Consider the following 19,020-nt stretch of genomic DNA (forward strand, 5'->3'; position numbering starts at 1 on the left):
CAATGACAGGGCTGCAAGATACATAAAACAAACTTTAACAGATCTGAAAAGTGCGACAGACACCTCCACAATTATAGTAGGAGACTTCAACACACCACTTTCGGAGAAGGACAGGACTTCCAGTAAGAAGCTCAATAGAGACACGAAAGACCTAATTGCTACAATCAACCAACTTGACCTCACAGACTTATACAACACTCCACCCAACAGCTGCAAAGTATACTTTTTTTTCTAGCGCACATGGAACATTCTCTAGACTAGACCACATATTAGGTCATAAAACAAACCTTTGCAGAATCCAAAAGATCGAAATATTACAAAGCATCTTCTCAGGCCACAAGGCCAAAAAAGCGGAAATCAATAACAAAAAAATCAGGGAAAAGAAATCAAATACTTGGAAACTGAACAATACCCTGCTCAAAAAAGACAGGGTTATAGAAGACATTAAGGAGGGAATAAAGAAATTCATAGAATGCAACGAGAATGAAAACACTTCCTATCAAAACCTCTGGGACACAGCAAAAGCAGTGCTCAGAGGCCAATTTATATCGATAAATGCACACATACAAAAAGAAGAAAGAGCCAAAATCAGAGAACTGTCCCTACAACTTGAACAAATAGAAAGCGAGCAAAAAAGAATCCATCAGGCACCAGAAGAATACAAATAATAAAAATTAGAGCTGAACTAAATGAATTAGAGAACAGAAAAATAATTGAAAAGAATTAACAAAGCCAAAAGCTGGTTCTTTGAAAAAATTAACAAAATTGATAAACCATTGGCCAGACTGACTAAAGAAATACAGGAAAGGAAACAAATAACCCGAATAAGAAACGAGATGGGCCATATCACAACAGACCCAACTGAAATTAAAAAAATCATATTAGATTATTATGAAAAATTGTACTCTAACAAATTTGCAAACCTAGAAGAAATGGATGAATTCCTAGAAAAACACTACCTGCCTAAACTAACACAATCACAAGTAGAACAACTAAATAGACCCATAACAAAAAAAGAGAATGAAAAGGTAATCAAAAAACTCCCAACAAAAAAAAAGCCCTGGCCCAGACGGCTTCACTGCAGAGTTCTACCAAACTTTCAGAGAAGAGTTAACACCACTACTACTAAAGGTATTTCAAAGCACAGAAAATGATGAAACACTAACTCATTCTATGAAACCACCATATCCCTGATACCAAAACCAGGTAAAGACACCACAAAAAAAGAAAATTATAGACCTATACCCCTCATGAACATAGATGCAAAAATCCTCAACAAAATTCTAGCCAACAGAATTCAATAACATATCAAAAAAATAATCCACCACGACCAAGTGGGATTTATACCAGATTTTTTTTTATGCAAGGCTGGTTTAATATTAGAAAAACCATTAATGTAATCCACCGTATAAATAAAACAAAAGAAAAAAACCACATGATCTTATCAATTGATGCAGAAAAGGCATTTGACAAAGTCCAACTCCCATTCATGATAAACACTCTCAGCAAAATAGGAATAGAAGGAAAATTCCTCAACATAATAAAGGGCATCTGTACAAAGCCAACAGCCAACATCACTCTAAATGGAGAGAGCCTGAAAGCATTTCCCTTGAGAACGGGAACCAGACAAGGATGCCCTTTATCACCGCTCTTATTCAACATTGTGCTAGAGGTCCTAGCCAGAGCAATTAGGCTAGACAAAGAAACAAAGGGCATCCGGATTGGCAAGGAAGAAGTAAAATTATCCCTATTTGCAGACGACATGATCCTATACACAGAAAACCCTAAGGAATCCTCCAGAAAACTACTGCAACTAATGGAAGAGTCTGGCAGAGTCTCAGGTTATAAGATAAACATACAAAAATCACTTGGATTCCTCTACATCAACAAAAAGAACATCGAAGAGGAAATCACCAAATCAATACCATTCACAGTAGCCCCCAAGAAGATAAAATACTTACGAATAAATCTTACCAAAGATGTAAAAGACCTATACAAAGAAAACTACAAAGTACTAGTGCAAGAAACATAAGTGGAAAAACATACCTTGCTCATGGATAGGAAGACCTAACATAGTAAAAATGTCTATTCTACCAAAAACCATCTATACATACAATGCACTTCCGATCCAAATTCCAATGACATTTTTTAATGTGATGGAGAAAGAAATCACCAACTTCATATGGAAGGGGAAGAAGCCCAGGATAAGTAAAGCATTACTGAAACAGAAGAAGAAAGTGGGAGGCCTCACTCTACCTGATTTTAGAACATATTATACAGCCACAGTAGTCAAAACATCCTGGTACTGGTACAACAACAGGCACATAGACCAATGGAACAGAATTGAGAACCCAGATAGAAATCCATCCACATATGAGCAGCTGATATTTGACAAAGGCCCAGTGTCAGTTAACTGGGGGAAAAGACAGTCTTTTTAACAAATGGTGCTGGCATAACTGGATATCCATTTGCAAAAAAATGAAACAGGACCCATACCTCACACCATACACAAAAACTAACTCCAAGTGGATCAAAGATCTAGACATAAAGACTATAACGATAAAGATCATGGAAGAAAAAATAGGGACAACCCTAGGAGCCCTAATACAGGGCATAAACAGAATACAAAACATTACCAAAAATGATGAAGAGAAACCAGATAACTGGGAGCTCCTAAAAGTCAAACACCTATGCTCATCTAAAGCCTTCACCAAAAGAGTAAAAAGACCACCTACAGACTGGGAAAAAAATTTCAGCTATGACATCTCCGACCAGTGCCTGATCTCTAAAATCTATATGATTCTGTTAAAACTCAACCACAAAAAGACAAACAACCCAATCAAAAAGTGAGCAAAGGATATGAACACACACTTCACTACAGAAGATATTCAGGCAGCTAACAGATACATGAGAAAATGCTCTCGATCATTAGCCATTAGAGAAATGCAAATTAAAACTACGATGAGATTCCATCTTACTCCAGCAAGGCTGGCATTAATCCAAAAAACACAAAATAACAGATGTTGGAGAGGCTGCGGAGAGATTGGAACTCTTATATACTGCTGGTGGGAATGTAAAATGGTACAACCACTTTGGAAATCTATCTGGCGTTTTCTTAAAAAGTTAGAAATAAAACTACCATACAACCCAGAAATCCCACTCCTTGGAATATACCCTAGAGAAACAAAAGCCTTTACATGAACAGATATATAAACACCCATGTTTATTGCAGCTCTGTTTACAAAAATAGCAAAAAGCTGGAAGCAACCAAGATGCCCATCAACGGATGAATGGTTAAATAAATTATGGTATATTCACACAATGGAATACTACGCATCGATAAAGAACAGTGACGAATCTGTGAAACACTTCTTAACATGGAGGAACCTGGAAGGCATTATGCTGAGTGAAATTAGTCAGAGGCAAAAGGACAAATATTGTATAAGACCACTATTATAAGATCTTGAGAAATAGTATAAACTGAGAAGAACACATTATTCTGTGGTTACGAGGGGGGAGGGAGCGAGGGTGGGAGAGGGTTATTTACTGATTAGTTAGTAGATAAGAACTACTTCAGGTGAAGGGAAGGACAATACTCAATACAGGGAAGGTCAGCTCAACTGGACTGGACCAAAAGCAAAGAAGTTTCTGGGATAAACTGAATGCTTCAAAGGTCAGCGGAGCAAGGGTGGGGGTTTGGGGACTATGGCTTAAGGGGACTTCTAAGTCAATTGGCAAAATAATTCTATTATGAAAACATTCTGCGCCCCACTGTGAAGTGTGGCGTCTGGGGTCTTAAATGCTAACAAGCGGCCATCTAAGATGCATTAATTGGTCTCAACCCACCTGGATCAAAGGAGAATGAGGATCGCCAAGGTCACACAATAACTATGAGCCCAAGACACAGAAAGGGCCACATGAACCAGAGACTTACATCATCCTGAGACCAGAAGAACTAGATGGTGCCTGGCCACAACTGAAGACTGCCCTGACAGGGAGCACAACAGAGAACCCCTGAGGGAGCAGGAGAACAGTGGGATGCAGACTCCATATTCTCATAAAAAGACCAGACTCAATGGTCTGACTAAGACTTGAAGAATCCCGGCGGTCATGGTCCCCAAACCTCCTGTTGGCCCAGGACAGGAACCATTCCCGAAGACAACTCATCAGACATGGAAGGGACTGGACAATGGGTTGGAGAGAGATGCTGATGAAGAGTGAGCTATTTGTATCAGGTGGACCTTTGAGACTGTGTTGGCATCTCCTGTCTGGAGGGGAGATGGGAGGGTAGAGAGGGTTAGAAACTGGCAAAATGGTCAAGAAAGGAGAGACTGGAAGGAGGGAGCGGGCTGACTCGTTAGGGGGAGAGTAAGTGGGAGTATGGAGTAAGGTGTATATAAGCTTATATGTGACAGACTGACTTGATTTGTAAACTTTCACTTAAAGCACAATAAAAATTATTTTTTAAAAAAGACTGTCAAATTATTATTACATAAGGGATATGAGAATTTTAAACATTTACTTTTCTAGTACAGCTTGCATTTGGATAATAACTTATATTAACTTAATACAGCTTAAGTACATTTGCCTGTGAACATAAACATGTCCCCTCTTTAGTTTTTACAGCAATTTTATTGTACCCAGGGCTCCGACTATCTTCTGTGTGCCTGGTATACACTCGCAGAAAAAGAAAAACCTCCAGAGTTAATAAAAAGCAAGTAACACTTCGCCAAAACAAACTGGAGGGGAATTTAAGTAAGCTTTCATTCGTTCCTGAATTTATTCAGCAAACATTTACTGTGGACTTACTGTATTCGTATCAGTATACTAGCTTCTCTGAAAGAGGCAAAGATATGTAAGTCCCAGCCCTTGGCTTTGGGAAACCTATACTCAAAGAAGAGAAAGAAGAAAATACTCAAGACTGTAACACAGGAGAAAAAAAAAAAGGAAAACCACGAGAGGTTTTGTGGCAGGTGAGATAATTTCTGCAGGAGGATCTGAGGAAGAGCCTCAGAAAGGAGAGCCCGCTGAAGTGGGCCTTGAAGAACGGAGAGGCCTGGACATGCAGAGATGGGTGGGGAGGGTAGTGGTCAAGCCAGATAACAGGGAGCGACAGGAGCCGAGAGGGCTGGGGGGCTTGTCGGCCCCTTAAGGACAGAGTCTTGTTGTTTACCTTCTTTACTGTGGTACATGACAAGTAACAGGTAACCAAAATATACTAATTCAAAGCTCAATACAAAGGAAACAAAATTCAGGGGATGATTGAGTGAGTGTCCAATGGTGCAGTTTGGCAAGACAACAGGGCATGTATAAAGAAAGAGTATGTGAGAGAGCAAGGGTGGAAAGCGTTCAGTGCCGTTGAGAAACAGATCAAGGCAATGGGGTACAGGGCTGTAGAGGTGGGAGACCATATGCCTCAAGTTCATGTCTATCGGCAAAAAACAGTATGTTAAAGGAAAATAACCAGTCATCAGTTGCTGTCAAGTTGATTCCAATTCATGGCGGCCCCACGTATATCAGAGTAGAACTGTGCTCCACAGGGTTTTCAACATCTGTTTTTTTCTGCAGATTGCCAAACCTTTCTTCCGAGGCCCTTCTGGGTGGACTTGAACTTCCAACCTTTCAGTTAGTAGCCTACCACTTAACCATGTGCACTCCCCCAGGGATACCTGAGGGAAAACAGGAAGAGCGAAAGAGTGGGGGAGAGAGAGCAGTATTGAAGATACAGGCGTGAGGCTCATTTATATTAAATATTGGAAAAGAGAAGAAACAACAAATACATATAAGGCAACTCCAAATTACCTTTTTGTACAGAAAAAGCAGGAGGAATTAATTTTGAATTTTTACATCTCCTGAAACTTTTTGCCGCGTTCCCACTCTCCGCAGCCAAGTTAAGTTGTAAGCTCGACCATACATTAAAGTCTGTGTAGCTGCTATCCCTGGGCCCCAGGATCTCTCCAGGAATGCAACCTGCTGCTGTCTGTGCTCTGCAGAACGTTAGAGACAATTACTTTGGCGTGGATGACTCGGTCAGTTATATCGGCGCAATGAAGACATGGTTACCAGCCCGACATGTCTGCAGATATTCCAGGCAGCTGTCCTAGATAGAGGGGCCCTGGTGGTGCGGTGGTTATGCAATCGGCTGCTAAAAGAAAGGTCGGTGGTTTGAACCCACCAGCTGCTCCACAGGGGAAAGATGTGGCAGTCTGCTTCTATAAAGATTTATAGCCTTGGAAACCCTATGGGCCAGCTCTACTCTGTCCTATAGGGTTGCTATGAGTCAGAATCGACTGGACGGCAATGGGGTTTTTTGGTCCGAGATTATAAAAATTTAAATGGGCCAATTATAAAATAATTTAATTGATTTTACTTGGCAGGATGCTATCAGCGATAGTGAGTTGGCTGCAGGGAGAGGTGAGGGGCAGGACAGGGTGTAGGAGAAGAAAGGCCCTGAACAGCTGTCAACATGGCAATAATTAGCAATAAAGGGAGAGCCCACTGAGCCACAAGTAGACATGGGAAGGGAGTCCTTGGGTGGTGTAAACAGTTCATGTGTTTGGCTGCTAATCGAAAGGCTGGAAGTTCGAGCCCACCCAGAGCTACTTTGAAAGGAAAACCTGGCCATCTACCCCCTAAAACTCAGTTACTGAAAACCCTATGGAGTGCTGGCTTATAAAATAAACAATATCACCCATGAGTAATGTGCTCCCTTCAACAATCCACTGTATGAGACCAAGCGGTCAACATTTACCCAAAAGCAGGGACGAGAAGGCAAAGAGGGGAAGGGAAGCTAGAGCAACGGAAACATAACAAACAGAATAGAAATAATGAGAATGCTGACACACTATAAATACTATAACCAATGTCACAGAACAATTTGTATAAAAATTGTTAAATGGGAACCTAATTCGCTGTGTAAACTTTCACATAAAACACAATAAAATATTAAATTAAAAAAAAAAAAAGAAAGAAAACCTCATGGAGCACAGTTCTACTCTGACATACATGGGGTCACCACGAGTCAGGGTTGACTTGATGGCCACTGGCTAGCGGTGGTAGCAGAAAGGATGTAAGTGTCAGAGTTGTGCTTCTGGCAGCCAGGTGAGAAGGGGCATATGCCATTTGTCCAACCTTGGAAACTGGCTTTTCACTAAGATGGGCACCTGTGATTATCTCACATTTCTGTAGTGACAAGATATTTCCTTTCCTGCACCCTGTCCTGTCCCTTGCCTCTCCCTGCAAGCATCACTCAGAGTCAGTGCCCAGGGCCTGAACATCAATTGAGTGTTCTCATCTTGGGAAGAAGAAATTAGGTCCCAGTGACCTACACCGCTGTTCCCCCAAAGCTCCTGCTTTGATGTATGCCTTGGAGGCATAACATATTGCTTCTCCCAGAGTTTGCACTTTTCACCTTATGGGAGCCCTGGTGTTACAGTGGTTAAGAGCTTGGCTGCTAACCAAAAGGTCAGCAGTTCGAATCCACCAGCCAATCCCTGGAAACCCTACGGAGCAGTTCTACTCTGTCCTATAGGGTCGCTATGAGTTGGAATCCACGGCAAAGGGTTTGGTTTGGTTTACCTTAATGTTAATTCCTCTTCCGTCTGAAAACCTGAATTAAATCTCTTAGGACATGTTTTCTTTCACCACAGTGAACATGTATGTAACAAAACGTTTGTTACTTTAACACTCTTCACACGTACAAATCATTACGTTTACCATGTGGTTCAGCCATCGCCATCATCCTATTTCCAAATGTTCCCACCACCTTTAATAGAAGCTCTTAGGACATGTTTTCTTTCACCACAGTGAACATGTATGTAACAAAACGTTTGTTACTTTAACACTCTTCACACGTACAAATCATTACGTTTACCATGTGGTTCAGCCATCGCCATCATCCTATTTCCAAATGTTCCCACCACCTTTAATAGAAGCTCAGTGTCCCCTAAGCAACAAGTCCCCCTTTTCTAAACTTCCTTCCCACCGCTGGTAACGAAGGGGCACCTTCTCTCCTGAAATGGTCTAGCTGCAGCTAGGTAGGCTTGCTATATGTCAGAACTGACTCAACGGCAACGGGTTTGGCTTTTTTTGGCGGGCGGGGGGAGGTGAGGGAGGTTCATTAAAGAAAAGTTCCATGGAGGTTAAAAACAGAGCTGAAAGAAAATGCGAGTGAGTGCTGAGTTCGTTCTGGTGCTTTCCCAGACGGGCATGTTACAATCATTTCTAGTTTTGTTTTCTCTGGGAAAATGCTATTAAAGAACAGGTCTGAGTTTAGAAAGAAAGGCGAAGATTTACAAAACAGCAAGATTGCCTACAAACAGAAGAGCTAGAATCTGAGTTTCTTAGCAGCCCTGGTTTTAGTTCTGCGTAATTCATTCCCAAGGAATTCCCTAACTGCAGATAGTAAACACCCTGAATGGAGCAGACAGCACTCTCAGAATAGCTGCAGATATTCTTATTCATGGTTGCCTCATGCTACCAGGGAGAATCCAGGGGTGTTTTAAGGACTGTGGTGTACAGGGATTGGAGGAAACAGCTGTGCTACTGGCTGAGAAGAAAGCGGGTCACAAGAAACCAGCTCATCCTAAAAACTACAACAGAGAAGCTGCCTTTAACGTAGAGATACTGGTAAGTGTTAGGAGAAAGAGGATTTCTAATTTGTCTGTCTTGCTCCGCTGTTTTGTGGCAACTGAGCAAACGAGGAAGATTAAAATTAGCTGTCATTATGACTACACCGTGTTTAATAGAGTTAAAATTGAGAGAACATCTTTATAAAACAGAATTCTAAGCCTGACACATTAGTGGTGCTTAATGAACCAGAACGGGGTAAATCCCTTTGGAGAGCCAATACATAAACAAAGCTATTAATTAGGTCGCACTTGTTTCCCAACAAGCCTTTTGTTTGATTTACTTACAGTAAACAGAACTATATCCATCCTTCTTTGTGGAGAAGTATTCACCAGTACAACCAAATATAATTATTACACCTTGGGCACTTGCAATTACACGACTTTATGATAAGCATACAGTTGGCTGTGCCCATCATTAGCACCCGTCACTTCCCCAGCCACTCCCCGAGCCTGGCCGCCAGCTCTCTGGACCATTAGGCTGTGCAATTGACTTGTTTTCATGTCCTTAAAGCTTTCAAAATCGCATAAACCAAACCCACCGCTGCTGAGTCGATTCACAGCGACATAATGGGACAGAGTAGAACTGCCCCCATAGGGTTTCCAAGGCTGTCCTCTTTAGGAAAGAAGAATATCACACCTTCCTCCTGTGGAGCAGCTGGTAGATTTGAACCACTGACTTTTCACAGCCGAGCACTTAGCCACTGTGCCACCAGGGCTCCTTTCAAAATCACACAGAAGAGAAAATCATTTGTCTTCTGGAAAGGAAATAGGTATTTTTTTTGGGGGGGGTGGTTAACTTATTATTGTTGTACTTTAAATGAAGCTTTACAGAACAAACTAGTTTCTCATTAAACAATCAGTACACATATTGTTTTGTGACATTGGTTACCAGCCCCACAACATGTCAACACTCTTCCCTTCTCGACCTTGGATTTCCTATTACCAGTTTTCCTGTCCCCTCCTGCCTTGGAAGTCCTTGTCCCTGGACTGGTATGCCCCTTTAGTCTCATTTTGTTTTATGGGCCTCTCTAATCTTTGGCTGAAGGGCAAACCTCAGGAGTGACTTCATTACTGGGCTAAAAGGGTGTCCAGGGTTTCTCCAGTCTCTGTCAGGCCAGTAAGTCTGGTCTTTTTTTGTGAGTTTTAATTTTGTTCTCCATTTTTCTCTAGCTCTCTCTGGGACCCTCTATTGTGATCCTCGTCAGAGCAGTCAGTGGTGATAGCTGGGCACCATCTAGGTGTACTGGACTCTCGTGGAGGCTGTGGTAGTTTTGGTCCATTAGTCCTTTGGATTAATCTTTTCCTTGAAATAGGTATTTCTCAAGGAAGCAAGAAAAAAAATTGCTTTAAAAATCAAAGGTATGAGAAAGAACATGATTTATAGTGCCTCTCTGTATAGGGTTGCTATGAGTCAGGACTGACTTGATGGCAGTGGGTTTGGTTTTTTTGGTTTTCTCTGTATTGGAAGCCTGATGATTACCAGAAGGTCTAGAGTAAAATATTAGGTTTAAAGCTGGGGCGGATAGAGCACAGAGGACAATTCCCATCTTTGAAGTCAGGGAATGCATGTCTCTTGAGTTCCCTGAGGTCTAATCTTGTCATTCCCTAATAAAGAAGTCAGTAACAGAAACCAGCTCAAGAGGCGCAGCTGGTTAAGCACTCAACTGCTAATCAAATAAGAAGCCCCGGTTCTGTACGCAGTTAAGCGCTTGGCTGTTAACCAAAAAGCCAGCAGTTTAGTCCATCCAGTAGCTCCATGGGGGAAACACCTGGTGATCTGCTCCTGTAAAGATTACTGCCAAGAAAATCCTGTGGGGCAGTTCTACTCGGTTGCGTGGGGTCACTATGAGGCAAAAATGACTCAACGGCACCCAATGAGAATAACACTAACTGAATGGTTGGTGGTTCGAACCCACCCAGGCCTTGGAAGAAAGGCTCAAGTGATCTGCTTCCAAAATATCACAGCCATTGAAAACCCTATGGAGACAGTCTACTCTGCACACATGGGATTGCTGTAAGGTGAAACCTACTCGGCGGCAACGGGGCTGGTTTTTCTGATTTTGTGGGACCTCCCAGTGACATCACTGATGACCTTGTGGCCTGTATGCCCTATATTGAAGACTTCTCAACACTTGAGTCAGGAGTGGGCGGGGTAGCTCCATGGTGGAACACAGGGTCCATCAGAGAGGCGAGGTCTAACAGTCATCTCAAAGGCAACCTACTCAGGAGAGAACTCTTGCATTTCCCCTCTCCAAATCCACTTCTCCCCCCGTCCCCCCCGGTCTTCCCCATCATCCAGACGATCAGGTCAAAAAGCCTGGAAGCCAGCCTTGACTCTATCCCTGAGATCCTACATTCACTACAACACAGAGTCCAGCTGACTCTACTTCGTTATTTACTCCAAATCCAACCAACACACCATCTCCACTGCTAGCACCTAAGTCTAAGCCACCTTCATCCAGTTGAGAGAGAAAGAGCATTTGATTGTAAATGAGAGTGAATCCTGCATTTGCCTTTAGCTATAAAGAAGAGAGAATCTGGGGGGGGGGGGGGGGGGCAAACAGTTAAACACTCGCTTACTAACGGAAAGGTTGGAGGTTCAATTCCACCCAGAGGCACCCTCGAAGGAAAGCCTGGCAATCTACTTCTGAAAGACCACAGTCACTGAAAACCTTATGGAGTGAGTTCTACTCTGACACACATGGCGTCTCCATGAGTCGGAACTGACTCCATGACAACTGGTTAGGCTTTCTGTTTAATAAAGGAAGAGGGAGAGCAGAGTGGGACAAGGCTAGGAAGTAAGGACTGTAAACTGCTTTGTAAGCAATGTTGAGGATCTGGACAAAGACATTGGTCGAGAGAGACAAATTTGTAATTCTGGAAATTTACCGAGCAATGCTGGAAAATAAAGCATTACACAAATTGGCATATTTTGATAATGGCAACAAAGCCAATTGATTAAGGTGATACTCCTGAACTAGACATTCATGTATGAAGATCAGATGCTGATTTTGATAAGGTTTAGGAATGACCAGTTGATGAGTCTGCCAAATTCTGTCCTTCCTTGTTACCCTCCACTGCCACGTTCTATTGTGACAACACCTCTAGGTGTTAGATAATAAAAGGAAGTTACAGTTATCAATGTTGTAACACCAAGAAAACAAAAATCTATGCTTACATTTAGGAGCAAAGATTTTATCTCGAATGGGCCCCTACTGAGCTAGAAGTCAAGCCCCCTTTCTGCTGACAAAATGCTTCCAACAGGTAAACTGCACCCTGATTTGGGATGCTGGGCTGGGTCTCTGCAAACCAAGTTCAGCCACGTGGCTCTCTGCTAGGTTCGGCCAATAGGGAGCACTAGTGGGGGACTGAAGCACAGGATGAGGGGCAAATGGTCTTCCTTCCTGCTTTCTGCTACTCCTGTTGGCACCACCCAGCAGTGGCACTTGGCTTCAGCCTCCACTTTCTTGCACACCTACATCATGCTCCCTTACAAATATGACCAGCAGCTGCACAGCGCCCCTCCTCAGTGGGCTGAGCACCAACTCGTTAGTGCCTGTGATGGTTAAGGCTGTGTGTCAACTTGGCTGGGCCATGATTCTCAGTGGTTTGGCAGTTATGTAATGATGTAATTTGGCAGTTATGCAATGATGTAATTTGAAAGTTATGTAATGATATAGTCTGTAGTCATCCTCCATGATATGAGCTGATGTGATCAGCCAATCAGTTGTAAAGGGGGTTTCCTTGGGGGTGTGGCCGGCATCTAATATATATGGATGTCTGTCAAAGCTCTCTTACTCTGGATCCTGCTTCCGGCTCATCATCATTTGACCTCTGCTTCTTGGGACATGTGTCAGCAGCTTCTCATCTGACCTGCCAACTTTGGGATTTGCTGGCTTCCACAGGCCTATGAGCCAGCAACCTGATGTCTGACCTGCTGATTCTGGATTCATCAGCCCCTGCAACGATGTGAGTCAGGAAAAGCATCCTGACCCATGAACTTTGGGACTTACCAGCTTCCACAACCATGTGAGCCATTTCTCTCTCTCTATATATATACATACATTTCACTAGTTTTGCTTCTCTAGAGAACCCAGCCTAAGACAGCACCTCTTCTCTGAGTTCCTAGGTTCTAGAGCTCAGTCCTAGGGGTGGGAGCTGCTTCCTAACATTGGTACCCCAGTGTTTCCTTTTGCTCTTTTGGCCCTCCAGCTCTGTGAAACAAATTTCCTATATTGAATTCCCTCCATTGAAACAGTTGGTTTTTCCAACTAGGCCCTTTCTGAAAATGATTTACAGCAGATCTCCTCACTCACTCCCTTGATAGCACATCTTGAGAACATCCCAGCAGAAATTCTGCAATCTTACCTCACAATCCCCTGACAACTTAAATGAGAGGCTAATTTTTTGATTAAGGAAATCTAAAATGCTAAAACAACTGTGACACAGCTAAAATGACTATCTTCTACCACTCTGAAGTATCAAGCTTATCATAAGCTATATTTTGGACATGGAATATTTTCATGGCTGGCCATCTTAAAAAAAAAAAGAAAGAAAATTCAGATAAACTTTTAACTGCATTTTAAAAGCAAAAAGATGTAACATACATTATTTAAGAGTGTTGGATACATAGTTAGGAACTTGAGTTATTGTCAGGAACGAAAGGAAAAGCCAACAGAAATTTAATTTACTGGGGATTTATATCGAGTTTTACAAGCAAGGATAACTCGTTTGTAGCTGAAGCAGCACTGTCATTATGTTAAAATACTGAATGACAGTAAAGCCTGCTATCAAAGATGTGAATTTCCTAGTTATATTTAGGAAATTCAAGGCCATTCTTTCTCACCAGCAGGAGGTAGTTGGTATTTTCAAATCAAGGGTGTTTAGTTCAAATGAACAAGTAATTGACAACAGACATACACCTATCAATGAATTTCAACAGTTCTTTGTACGTTGACATTTGTTGAAGTTCCACTTTTTAGTGTTAGCTTAAGGTAGAAAGAAGACAAAACTCAAGAGACCGAAAATGAAAACTTGAATAAGAATACAATGAAACGACTGGAATTCCACAGGCAGAAGTCTTACCATTATCCTGTCACTGTCGATAATGGTGTTCAACCTGTGAGCAATGGTGAGCACGGTGCACTGGGCAAATTTCTCACGGATCTTTTTTTGTATTAACTCATCAGTTCTGGAATCAAACCAGTAGAATTTAGGTCAGTATAGCAAAGATTCAAAAAGGAGACTTAAGATTTAAAAATATATATGATATTTTAATTTTTTCTTAAATCAATACTTTGAGATATTGTGTTTTTACAAAACTAAGCGTAAAAGGTCTATTTAGAAATTTTACCTATTTTTCATAAAACAATGGAAATTACTTTTTTCTCCAAACTGCATGAAACCATCAGGAGTCAAATTTAGGAATCTAGCTTTCTTAGGGTATCTAATAATATTATTAATACTGAACAACATGATCTGGTTTCTCCCTTTGTTTTCTAGAATTAATGTTTCAAAAGACACCTTTGGGGGCAAAACAGCACTCAGAAACATTTCTAAGCATCAGTAAATATTTCCCATTTACTATATTTAAAATTCTGAGTCAATGTCACAAAGACCTCAGCTCGTACCTTGGATCCACGTTTGCTGTAGCTTCATCAATAATCAATATCCGGTTTTTCCTGAGAATAGCCCTGGCAAGGCACACCAGCTGTCTCTGTCCAACGCTAAAATTCGACCCTGATTCTGCTAATTCAGTATTCATTTTATCAGGAAGATCCTCTATGGCTTCTTTAAGTTGTACCTATAGATGTAGAAAGAAGCATGACATTTCCCTGAACAAACGACTACTGAAGTAGAGACTCGTGCCTCTTAGACATCAGAGCCTTTGAGATCCTTTCCCTTGCAAGACGCATCTGACGTGTATAGTCCTGTGACTCTGAGTGTTACTCCCAGTTCGTGTTAACTGAGAAAGATGGTGGGGCCAACTCAGAACAGAGATATTCTGACTTAAAAGAACAGACTTAATGGGACCCAAGATGTTTCCTTGTCACCATCAGGAAGCACAAGCCTATTCATGCTGGATCATACGTCAACACTGTGACGATTTCATTATGGAACATACAATAATGATAAACACAATTATTCTCTAGGTAAAATGAAAAAAGCTAAAAATGTTCCTTTTAATTTTTAGTCAAGAGGTAACTGGGAATTTATAGAGAGAATAGGCAGAGTAGTGGTTGCCTCCAGCTAGAGGGTTAATTGTAAAAGGGCAGGAGGGAGCTTTTCGGGATGATGGAAACGTTCTAAAACTGGATTGTGGTGACGGCTGTACACAGGGAAGGACTATCCAATAAGCAAGGTAAGCACAGGCTTACCGGTGCTTATTTACCAATCTGCAGTGAAACCCATATGAAATCGTTAAGCATGAGTAAGCCCGTGTTTACCTTGCTTACTGGGTCATCTGCCCCTGTCAGGGATTGTAAATTTGAAAAGAGGCTTGGATTCTGTAGGAAGGTGCTGTGGGGTTGGGAGAGAGGCAGAAGCCAGCCATATCTAGAAGCAGAATCTTTGATGTGGTGAAAAAATGTAAATGATCTGGTAAGCAAGGTAAGAGGTATGCCTACCTTGCTTATTGGAGATCTGCCCCTGGTTGTATATTCTATAAATTTACTGAAACCACTGAATTTTATACTCAAAATGGATACATTTTCTAGTAAGTAAATTATACCTTGATAAAGTTGTTTTTAAAAAAACTCAGTGCTCCCCACCACTGGGGATGACACCCACCAAGTCCCCCTGCCCCACTCCCACGAAGTTAATAAAGTCTCTCAATTATGAAAAAATTTCTCCCAATCTCTGTAGAAAAGTTAAAAGGAGCTTTATGGTTGATTCAAGTTTCCCAAAGGACATTCCTCACAAGAACTAGTACACTAGAGAAAAAAACTTAAAAAATAAACAAATACATAAAAATAAAATTACTAGAGGAAGCATAGTTCTCTAAAGATATAATTTTGTGGGCATGCTGCCATTTTGGTAGTTTTTAATCGACTGGAAAAGTTAAATAAATACACATTTAAACAACAGCAAGCTGCATCTCATATATTAATAAGCTGGGAGCCTATTGGGGGAATGGCTCTTTTCAAAGCTCAATCCTGTACTGCTAGACCAGTCAAGTGCATTTACTTCAATCTCACAAATGTCTTGCAGTGTGTGAAAAATTATGAAAAACAGGGCACAGCATAACATCTTACTGCCCCCAGGCTATGGGGATAAATAGTGTTTATATTAATCCACCCTCATAAATCTGTAGTTCTAAGCAAAAAAAGGAAAACTCTTAACTGCCAAAGATAGCCTGAGACTGTGAAGGGTGCTGGTTCATGTCAATGGATATTTGTTTTGGAGAAATTTTACAGAGCAAGAGCCAAATTCAGGCTATACTTGAGAGTTACGGAAGAACAAAGAGTCCATAAACTTCAAATTAAGAAATCAACAGGCTGAGGAATAACGGCTAATAAGCAGGTATGCTGAACTGCAATGTCAACAACAAAAAACCAAGTGTAAACGGGCAACGCTATCATGATGTGGAAACCCTGGTGGCGTAGTGGTTAAATGCTGTGGCTGCTAACCAAAAGGTCGGCAGTTCAAATCCACCAGGCGCTCCTTGGAAGCTCTATGGGGGCAGTTCTCCTCTGTCCTATAGGGTCGCTATGAGTCGGAATCAAATCAATGGCAATGGGTACGGGTCACGATGTTGGCCTAGATGATGAAGCACTTGAATGAATGTGAGCTTTTGAGATGTGCTCACAATGAAAGTCTGACACTAAAAAATGGGAATTCTGAGTTAGGATTAAATAGGATATTGGTGTTTGGTATTAGTCTGAAAAGTGGGAAGTTATACAAAATCCAAAGTGTACAATTTGGACTGCCGTACAAGTTTCTGCACCAAAAACTGTAAAAAGATCGTCTTTGTTAAGTCCCTCCACGACAAGGAAGAGGGCCTCTTATGTATTCGGTTTATGAGACATATTCACAGATCTAAACCCCAGGAGATGGGGACTGACAGCTTCATCAGCTTTTCCTCCTGAGTAGACTTTGGTAATACTTGCACTCGTAGAGCATAAGGAGTCAGACTGGAAGTTATTATACTATTCCTTCAACTTTTCCATGATTTGAAATTTTCAAAATTTCCAAAGGTTGAGGCCTTAAAGCCAGATAGCCTGGGGCTGAGTTCTGCCAGGCTCTGCCAAACTGAAAGTTCCTGAACTTTCTCTACCTCAGCTTCCTAACCTGTAGATGAGAATATAATGATAAAAGTATCTACCTCCTAATGTTGGGGGTGTAAAAAAAGTCAGTATGCATAAGGAAAGGACCCCTGGTGGCACAGTGGTTAAGCACTCGGCTGCGAACTAAAAGTTGGTCGTGCAAACCCACCAGAGACTCGGCAGGAGAAAAGGCCTGGTAATCTGCTTCTGTAAAGATAATGGCCTTGGAATCGCTATGGGGTATTTCTACTCTGGCCTTTGGGGTCAGTAGGAGTTGGAATTAACTCTACAGCCATGGTTTTTTTTTTTTTTTTTTGGTTTAACTTAGAGTAATGTTTGCTACAAAGTGAGAGATGAACAGATACTGGCTACTATTAATAATAGCATTTTACAGTGGATAAATTTAAGCAAAAAAATGTCACCTTGAAGACTAAGGTGCACCTGATCAAGCCACGGTGTTTTCAATCACCTCATAGGCATGCGAAGGCTGGATAATGAATAAGGAAGACTGAAGAAGAACTGACACCTCTAAGTCATGGTCTTGGCGAAGAATATTGAATTACCATGGACTGCCAAAAGAACGAACAAATCTGTCTTGGAAGAAATACAGCCAGAATGCTCCTTAGAAGCAAGGACAGTGAGACTTTGTCTCACATACTTTGGACATCTCTGGAGAAGGACATCATGCTTGGTAAAGTAGAGGGTCAGCAAAAAAAAGAGGACGACCCTCAAAGAGATGGACTGACCCAGTGGCTGCAACAATGGGCTCAAGCATAACAACGGTCGTGAGGATGGTGCAGGACCAGGCCGTGTTTCGTTCTGTTGTGCACAGCGTCGCTATGAGTTGGAACCAACTCGATGGCACCTAACAACAACATAGCTAGCCTCTGTTCATGTTCTGCTTCATTTTTCTTCATTGGATTTATCACTACCTGATATTATGTTACACACTCATTTACTTATTTTCTATCTCCCTCACTAGAATGTAAGCTCCTTAAGGGTAGGGACTTTGTCTCTCGTGTAGACTACAATCAATACCGTTAGTACCTAGAATAATGGCTACGTAAAAAGCTCTCAATAAATGTCTATTGAAGGTATGGATGAAGCCACAAATACCTCTCATTTTATGAGATGCCTGTTTCTATAAGTGTGAAAATAAATCAATATATAATTTATATGAAAAATCATTTTTATATTAAATGTCATTTTCAAAGAAACATATCCCTTATTAAAAATTTTTTGGCCCTGTGATTTCATAATATTATACTTTAAAATGTGGGAAAAATGAAAAAAAATTTACAATTTAAGGAAAACTGATCAAATAAAACTATTCAAAACTATACATCTCAGTACAGAGTATTTCAGACTATTTGTAAGCTTGGAAAACATAATAAACTACAGCAAAACAGAAAATAGTAAACTGACCTTATGAGACGCACCATGTCTACCATTATAAACGTTTTCAAAGTAACCTACTACGGGGCCTGTCTCTGCTAGGCGCCAGAGCCCCTCACAGGAGAGTAGCCTGAGTGTCAGATTCTACTTCCACACTCTGTGGAGCTTCTCTATTTTTAGAAGAGAAAGGCTGACACGAGTTGGAAAAAATAAGGGACACTGAATGTAAGCAATCAACTGATGGGGAAGAGATTTTACTAGAACAAAGCTACCGGTATATGAAGTAAAGGGGAGGCCCATTTACCGAAATGCATGGCCCAAGGGACCTGGATACTCGTCGTATCGTGGAAGCAAGGACTGACTAACGTGTTTCCTGGTGCATACGTGGCTGATGTCCAGATTTCTGTATCTTGGTTTCCTGTATAATGAGACAGCATTTTCTTCTAATAGAGATGCTGTCAATGTTAAACATAATTGGAAGGCTTCAACCAGATCTGACATGACATACCATACTCTCAATTGTATATCCCAGTACTAATTTTTTTTTTTTTTTAACAGAACCAGCCTACCGCTGCTTAATTTTCATAATTTTATCTGCCGTGATCTTTAGACCTCTTTCCGATATGCTGCTTTGACTTTCGTCATTACCTGTCCTATTTATTCAGTGGCTTTTGCTTCTTAAGGGCCCCAAATGACACTAATTCCTAGTCAAGTTTCTTCAGTTTACAACT

General features: G+C 41.3%; 1 protein-coding gene across 1 annotated transcript in view; it reads right to left on the reverse strand.

The window, feature by feature from the left end:
• Nucleotides 1–19,020, reverse strand: part of ABCC4 (ATP binding cassette subfamily C member 4) — a 324,633-nt gene that overhangs the window by 25,804 nt on the left and 279,809 nt on the right. Inside the window, exons 28-29 of the mRNA XM_049853454.1 lie at nucleotides 14,261–14,433; nucleotides 13,716–13,821 (exon numbers count right to left, since the gene is read on the reverse strand). Coding sequence (XP_049709411.1) covers nucleotides 13,716–13,821; nucleotides 14,261–14,433 — 279 coding nt within the window. The remainder of the gene's footprint in view (nucleotides 1–13,715; nucleotides 13,822–14,260; nucleotides 14,434–19,020) is intronic.

This window comes from Elephas maximus, chromosome 14 (assembly GCF_024166365.1).
Source record: "Elephas maximus indicus isolate mEleMax1 chromosome 14, mEleMax1 primary haplotype, whole genome shotgun sequence".
Classification (NCBI taxonomy): domain Eukaryota; kingdom Metazoa; phylum Chordata; class Mammalia; order Proboscidea; family Elephantidae; genus Elephas; species Elephas maximus.